At 39.6% G+C, this 7,928-nt stretch overlaps 2 protein-coding genes across 2 annotated transcripts; both read left to right on the forward strand.

The window, feature by feature from the left end:
- Positions 1-224: 224 nt before the first annotated feature.
- LOC131776448 (ubiquinone/menaquinone biosynthesis C-methyltransferase UbiE-like) lies at positions 225-845 on the forward strand. Its single transcript, XM_059092622.2, has one exon. The coding sequence runs from the start codon at positions 225-227 to the stop codon at positions 843-845; it is 621 nt and encodes a 206-aa protein (XP_058948605.2).
- A 1,989-nt stretch (positions 846-2,834) lies between these two features.
- On the forward strand, positions 2,835-7,230 carry LOC131776440 (E3 ubiquitin-protein ligase TRIM71-like). The gene is made up of 2 exons (XM_059092610.2): positions 2,835-3,231; positions 3,651-7,230. Exon 2 carries the CDS (start codon positions 3,754-3,756, stop codon positions 5,998-6,000), a length of 2,247 nt encoding a protein of 748 aa, XP_058948593.2. The 5' UTR covers positions 2,835-3,231; positions 3,651-3,753; the 3' UTR covers positions 6,001-7,230.
- The last annotated feature ends 698 nt before the right edge of the window (positions 7,231-7,928 follow it).

Consider the following 7,928-nt stretch of genomic DNA (forward strand, 5'->3'; position numbering starts at 1 on the left):
TTACGGAGCATGAAGAGAACGTTTCACAGTTTTACTCTCGCGTTGCGGATAACAGTCATGATTGGAATGAGGGATTTCTGACATTTGGATTATGGAAGACGAAGTGTGGTGAACCCATACCACGGCCGAAATGCTACAGAGCAATATATGATGAACTTTCGGAGGGCAGCGGGATACAGCCGCACCATGACGTGCTAGATGTTGCTTGTGGGCAGGGAGCAGGCATGCTGCGGGTCAAGTCCCAGTACGGCTGCAATACGCAAGGTCTGGATATCAGTGTTGCAAATGTGGAAATAGCAACGCGTAGACTGCGTGACACCGGAGTCACTGTCACGCGAGGGAGCGGAACGAAGATGCCTTATGGCGAAAATTCCTTTGACTACGTCCTTTGCGTAGAAGGAGGGCCCAATATGAATAGCAGAGAAGATTTTTTTCGAGAGGCCTTCCGAGTTCTTAAGCCAGGAGGAAAATTATTGATGGCTGATATCATTGTTCTGAAGGCAATTCAAGATTTACGATACCTACAGCAGCTCATTTTAAAGGCAGCTGCAAAGGCTTGGATTATTCCAAACATTAACATGTGCTATGGAATCGATGAGTACAAACAAAAGGTGAAGGACGTTGGCTTTAAAATGAGAAGATTTGAATTAATAGGCGACAGAGTGATACCAGGTTATTGTAATTTCAATCTTTCATTGTCAGTTATGCGAGAGCAGGCGAAAATCAGGGGTCCGTTTGTCGGTTACATGGGAGGTCCGATAATTGATATTATCCTTGAAAAGGCCTTTTCTCATGGATTGATCGAATACGTTCTTGTAGTCGCTGAGAAAGAAATTAACGAGTAAAAGTTTGAAGACCACGGATTTAGAACTCTTTATTTGTTTTTGCGCACAGAACTCTACATGTAATAGCCCACGGCGAGCGGAAATCGAACAATTATTTATATTCGGGTGTGGCTCCGCTCCAAAGGACCGGTAATCATTTATTATCTATGGGGAGAGGGGGGGGGGGGGAGGTCAGAGGATTTTGGTGGTGTCGCGATAAATATCACGTAATCCAACCATGAGGTTGGATTACGAGCTTATGATCACCCCACTCCCCCTGAAAACCATGTGACCCCCCCCCGAAAATTCTTTGACATTTCTCAAGCGAAGATGGCTGATTCGTCCCTAAATGCAATTGGAGAATGGTACCCCTCCCACAAACATACTCGGGAACACTGCATTCCTTTCACTGACAAGAGTCACTGAATGACATCAAGGGCCCTTTTCTAGATCTCCTTGATTCCTCATGGCCAAATTTCCTTTTTCTTTTACTCTGGATTGGGCAACTTGGAGCAACACAGGGTCATTTGAGACAACAACGGGGTAATGTGACTAACACTAACTTTAGTAATAAAGTGCACTAAACCTGAATACTTCGCCACTGTCATGGAGGAAATTTAAAAAGACAGAACGTACAATCGCGGATCGGCGACAGAATTTTCGACACATTGACCTTCTCAACCCTTTTTATTTCAATTTTATCTCTTTTGCCTTTGTTAATTTAATTTATTCGCCTCCTCCCCCCCCCCCTAAAAAAATGTTGCATCGTGATTCTATGAACTGTTAGCTACACTAATTCAACATTGATGGGGGGGGGGGGTTGGAGGGGGATTCTTATCAATGATTTAGGGTGTAGGAAAAACAGGAGGGTCATTCTACACATAAATAGACACTTATGACAAGGCTAGGTTACTTAAAACTATGATCGTATGCTCAGAAACAAACTGGGATATTTGACTTCTGGTCAAACTCCTGCACATGAGCAAACGTTGTTATGGCTTGGAGGCCTGCTTTCAGGCTGTCAGAGCCAAATTGTCTCGGCAAGCCAGTACGTCACGGTGTTTTGAAAACGTTTTATTTTTCTTTCTTTATAGAACTCGAAACAAAAAGGCAAATCTACAGGATACCCGTTATATTGAAGATGCTTTACATTCGAAAATTCTTCAGTTTTAATTTTCACAACTTTTGATTCCTTTCCTAGGTTTCATGAAGTTTCATTTTTTCTCTTTTTTCGCAGCGCCGGGTTTAAACGTTAATGCATGTGCAAACGTTGTAATAACTAGGTAGGGTGCTTTCAGGCCGTCAGGCCCAGGTTTTTCCTTACAAGTTACGAGAAACCGCGCAACCTGGTAAATCACGGTGTTTTAAAAGCTTCCCCATATTATTTTGATCGTTTAAATTTAGTATTCATGGTTATTACACTAGCTGTTGGCACCAAATTCACTTACCGACCCTTTACTTAAGATTGGCTATTCAGGCATACGGTCCTTTCCAATAAATTAACTACTCGTATTTACTCTTCGTGTATATTCGTACCACATAGGTGAATAATGCTTTTCGTGCGTTCTGATTGGCTAGTTCGGAAGTGAATAGCAAATACTATTCTCCTCCTAGCAGCCGATGAGACAAAATGGCGCGTCAAGAGTTTAATTTTCGACCATTTTTCGGTATATTGAAAGAAATTAACTAATTTTTTTACTTTTCTGTGTGGTATATACAACTTTTCACTTAAGTGTCGTTGAAGGTGGTGGATATTTACCTCCACTTCGGTGTATAGTTGTTAATTACTTTCTTTGTACCTACGCGTTATAAAATACGCAGGTCCCTATTGATACCAGTCGAAAGGGCCACCTTAACTTGAGCGTACATCTTTTTGAGTAAAGCTCAAAACAGAATGGTAAATCTACCTGAATATGTTTGTGTTCGAAAAGTCTTGAGTTTTCCTTTTTTGTTTCCTTTAACAGGTTTCCACGAACGTCTCAATTTTCTTACGCATAATCTATTCTAAGACAGCGGCTTTTTCCTATGCTTTCCTCAGACATTTTGCGCGGGAAATTGGCGCACAAGAGTCACAGATTAATCTCCTCGCGTATCCCCTGCATTTGACCGCCGTGTTGTACACAGCTGGCCAAAACTGTGATCCACCGACGCATGCTTGACGCTTGACTACCGCGTTACTTGCTAGCACCACTTGATTCATTGCAGTAAAAAGTTCACGAAACTAGGGACGACGGAATTTACTTAGGGGGTGACGGTAAAGCAATTACAGGAGATTGGAGCTAAGGTAAACCGATGCGAGAAGTTCGTAAAATCCAAATTCATTTTCTATAAGTCTATGGAGTGTCCGCGTTTTATTGTGGGAATTTTTAGCGCTCACATGAACAACAAGCCTAAAGTTACGTCAGAGGTAAATATATGTGGCGAGGTCATCTTTGTTTTGCATTCTTTTGTCTTTTGATATTAATTAGAATCGCTAGTATTCGTTCGATATCCAGCAGGATTTTATCAAGGAAGTTATGTAATGTTTTTCGGCACTTGTTTGTCACTCACAGTTTCGAGGTCACTCAATTTACTCATAATAGAAGTGGCTTCTCCTGTTTAAGATAACTCCGTTGTAAGACCTTAAATCGAATACTCTTGGGTTGCAAAGAATTGCGTTTTACTGGCTTTTCGATATCATCAGTGTGTTCATATATCAGCACGGTGCCTTAGGGCTTGCATACTTGGGAGTCAGCACGCATATAAAGTATTCTGTATGGTTCGATACAATAGCAACGTGCAGTGATTGGTTGCCACAAAGAAAATTTTTATCACAACAGATAATAGATTCCAATATAACTCTTAGGCAAAAAGGAAGCACAAGGCTTCGTGCTGAATTTCGAGACTCTACCTCGCCTCTTCACCTCCCTTCCTACTTGATACTGAAGACATGGATATCAAAACACTGCTAGATAATCTTCGAGAAGAAGTGTCTTGTCCAGTGTGTACTAACATCTACACGGAACCAAAACACCTTCCATGTCTTCACAGTTTCTGTCTGCTATGCTTGAAACAGTGGCACAGGTCAAGCCATGGCCATGAGACGATAAGATGTCCGAAATGTCAAGTCGTTAGCAGAGTGCCTGAAAGTGGTGATCTGAGAGATCTTCCGACCAGTTTTTATCTAAACGGTTTGATCGATGTGCTGGCCATAAAAGAGTGCGAAAGTAGCCAGGTGCGATGTGAAAATTGCGAAAAGAGGAGCTGTGAAAGTTCTTACTGTTTCCAATGTTGCGTATTTTGGTGTGAAGAATGTGTCATTGGACATAACATTATGAAGAGCAACAAAGATCATCGTGTTATGGCGCTAAAAGAATTTCAGTACAAAGACTTCGAGGATGTGTTGAAACGCCCGTTGTACTGCTCGAAGCCGCGACATGAGAAAGAAGAACTGAAATACTTTTGCAATAAATGCGAATCGCCTGTTTGTCAAACCTGCGCCACGATGAGTCATAGTGGCCACACTCTAGAGCACATCGAGGAAAAAGCTGAAAGACAAAAGATTGAAACTAAATCATTTCTTGACGTCCAAAGACGCAACCTGCAAAAAAAGATGAACTCTCTCGGTCAACTTGATGAATACTACGCTCAGCTGGTAAGACAACGCGATGATATGAAGGAAAGTGTTCAAGGACTTGTGAACAAGTTGATTGCAACCATTGAAGCGAAGAAGCAAAACATTTTTGCAGCTTTAGAGAATGAAACGAAGAATGTACTGGAAAATCTTACAATGCAAAAGACAGAGGTAGATCGTCAAATTAAAATACTCGAATCATCGCTGGAAAAAGCTGATAAACTATTAATACGAAGTTCAAACGCCGAGATCGTTCAACTGAAGAAACCAATAGAGACAATATTTCAAGATATTATTCAAAATCAGCCAGCGGACCTTGACCCGGAAAAAGTTCCTGCCATAGTTTTTGCAGAGAATCCAAAGTTTTTTTCCACAATAAACACCGAAGAAATTGGAACTTTGTTAATGAAACTCCAAACAAAAGCATTTCACTCTGTCGCTGAAGGAAAAGGACTTGGAGAAGCAATTGTTAACCGTGAAGCGCATTTTACATTGACTACCAGAAACGTTGAAGGCGGACAGTGCTACAATGAAAATGACCATGTAACGGTGGAGATCTTGGACGAACAAGAACGACAGTGCGCTACAGAAGTAAAAATGAATGACAATAAGAATGGACTCTATCAGATCAGTTATTCATCCAATTTCCAAGGCATATGCAAAGTAATAGTAAAGGTAAATGGGGAACATGTGTGTGGTAGTCCATTTGCTGTGCAGGTAAAACCATTTCAATTAAAAGCTGTTTTATCTTTTGGCAACAAAGGTTCATCTAAAGGAACGTTTAAGTTTCCCTGGGGGGTAGCAGTTAATGCCCGCAACGAGATGGCCGTAACTGATTGTGAAAATAATAGAGTTCAACTCTATAACAGCGATGGCTATCATTTAAGATCTTTTGGAAAGAAAGGCAACAAAGCAGGAGAATTTTATAGCCCAATGGGAATAGCTTTTGATAATAACGGTAACCTTTTGGTATCAGACAACAACAACTATAGGGTTCAGATTTTTAATAGGGAGGGTGAGTTCATGGCAAGTATCCCAGGGAAAGGAAGCTCTGTCGATCGTCAGTTCCTTATTCCGTGGGGTTTATCCGTAGACGGTGAGGGGAACATCCTTGTCGCTGACGCGGGTAACAAACTAATCATAATCTTTTCGCCAGCTGGGAAGTTTCTAATGAAAATAGGTGGGCAGGGCTCATTTAGTCATCCTGTCCATTGCGTTCAAAGTGGCAGATTTCTCTTTGTATCAGACAGTGGTGAACATTGCATCAAAGTTTTTGACAGGAATGGAAACTTTCAGTACAAGTTTGGAAAGAAGGGTACAGGAGACGGGGAGTTTAATGGTCCAGGATGTATGACAGTGAACAGATCAGGACACATAATAGTTTGTGATACAAATAATAATAGAATACAATTATTTGAATTTGATGGAACTTTTGTGGGCAAATTTGGAACGAAAGGAAACGGATTAGGAGAAATCCGGTCTCCAAATGCAATAGCTATTCTTAGTACTGGGCGAATTGTTGTTGTTGATCAAAGTAACCACCGCTTACAAATGTTTGAGTAACCTGTTAGAGACATTTTGCTTTGTTTTTGCTTTACTGCGGTCTGTGATTGGTCCAGAAAACTCGCGCCATCATCTCAACCAATCAGATGCAAAACTTAAACCAATCCAGCTTGGTCAACGCGTTTTCCCACCATCATCTCAACCAATCAAATGCAAAACTTAAACCAATCCCAACTTGGTCAACGCGTTTTCCCGCGCTTCAAGCAAGTTGCTAGTTTTTGTTTTGTGTTCTCATTGGTTGATAATGATGTCATCTTTGTTCTGATGCGCAGTTGTGATTACTTTGGTTTAGTTTTTCTACACTAAATTATTAACTTCTCGAATTCGCTTCAGCTAAAAATTATTTTGCCTTTTTGGGCAAAGATTATTTTCATTAAGTTTATGTTTGGCTATGATTCAACTTGGGGTAATACTTTACCTTGGTATGTGATTTTTTTGTCAAAAATATTCTGAACTAAAAGGAAACAATTGTATGGTTACTGCAAGTGCTGTTTAGAAAAATTTTTTCATTCATTAATCAGTCATGGGAATGATGGTTTTTACTTGAAACGCGATGAAAAGCACTTAATTTTTAACTTTTGTTCGTGAGATTATGGAAAAGAACATCTATTTAGCTCTAAAAGTTTCGGTATCACTTTAGCATAAGTTTTAGGGGGAAGTCTGTTGAGTCGAAGTAATTAATTGAATAGGAATAAATTAATCACATAGTTCTCACAATTAGATTACCTGAAAACAATTGATGAAGCCGCCCAAGACACGTGATTGACACTTTGCTGTTTTCCTTCGCAACCGTTCTCTAAAATGTCACGCAACACTCCTCCTGAAAAAGGAATAAGCCTTGCGTGACATTCCACGAAACAGCTGCCAAAGATTCGCCAACTGCTTATTTGTCTTTGCATCCGAATGGCTTACAATAACTGGCTTAAAACTTTTCAGGCAGTCTAAAAACACTGTGAGGAAATATCTGCAACACGCAGTTGAAAAATCGCTTCAGATTTGAATGTAAAATAAGTTTGTCTGTAATAAGACAATAACATTATTTGTGGAGAGGAACGTAAGCGTTTTTCCCGAACTTCGTATTCAATATATCTAAACGAATCTCCACCCGTAAGTGGGGAAATTCTAGGAACTAGTCGAACATGTCGAATGTAGTCTGCATTTGTAATTACTACAGACTTCATGCTTATTTTTTTAATAGAGGTATAATATTTTTTCTAGGAAATGAATTGATTGAATTTGTATGATCTGAATAAAGAAAATCTGTTACTAAACTTGCCTGATTCTTGAAGTATTCAAGTATTATCATAATGTTCATTATTATTGTTATCATTATTATTATTATTATTATTATTATCATCATCATCATTATCGTTAACATTATTGTTATCAATTCTAATTTTTACCATTATTTTTTTATTGTCATCATCATTTATTGTTATTATTACGATTATATTTCAATTTTATCATTCATTTAACTTAAAAGCGTTTTCTGGTTGGTGTATTCATCGAAAAGAAAGTCATTGCTTTCTGGAGATTTCCTGCGCAAGGATGGACAAAAATATGTCAAACGGTGTTGTATAGAACATTGTGCAAAGCTGAACAACCCTAGTATTGTTTTGAGATAAGTTTGTCATTAGTGCTCACTTCGTGTAATACTCGCAGCGTGACGATTAGAATGTAAAACACGCGTTGGAAAAACAGTGCCCTGACTAAGTGTAAACAAGCCTTCAGAGAAGATGTCGACCGTTTTCAATCTAGCTTAGGGTTCTAAGAGTTGTTACGTCGTAACTCGTTCACTTAATCGCTGAAGCTAACGGAAAACGTATGTGTTTTGTCGTGAGACAAAGGTGACGTCCCTTAAAACCCAGATTCTTTGTCCACAAATCCTGATTTTCCAGTTTTTTGAGCGCCCATATGTATTGTGGGAA

Source organism: Pocillopora verrucosa, chromosome 13 (genome assembly GCF_036669915.1).
Source record: "Pocillopora verrucosa isolate sample1 chromosome 13, ASM3666991v2, whole genome shotgun sequence".
In the NCBI taxonomy this organism is placed as follows: domain Eukaryota; kingdom Metazoa; phylum Cnidaria; class Anthozoa; order Scleractinia; family Pocilloporidae; genus Pocillopora; species Pocillopora verrucosa.

What these genes read in the sequence shown, in the direction of transcription:
- LOC131776440 (XM_059092610.2), top strand. Translation starts at nt 3,754, where the DNA reads ATGGATATCAAAACACTGCTAGATAATCTTCGAGAAGAAGTGTCTTGT.
- LOC131776448 (XM_059092622.2), top strand. Translation starts at nt 225, where the DNA reads ATGCTGCGGGTCAAGTCCCAGTACGGCTGCAATACGCAAGGTCTGGAT.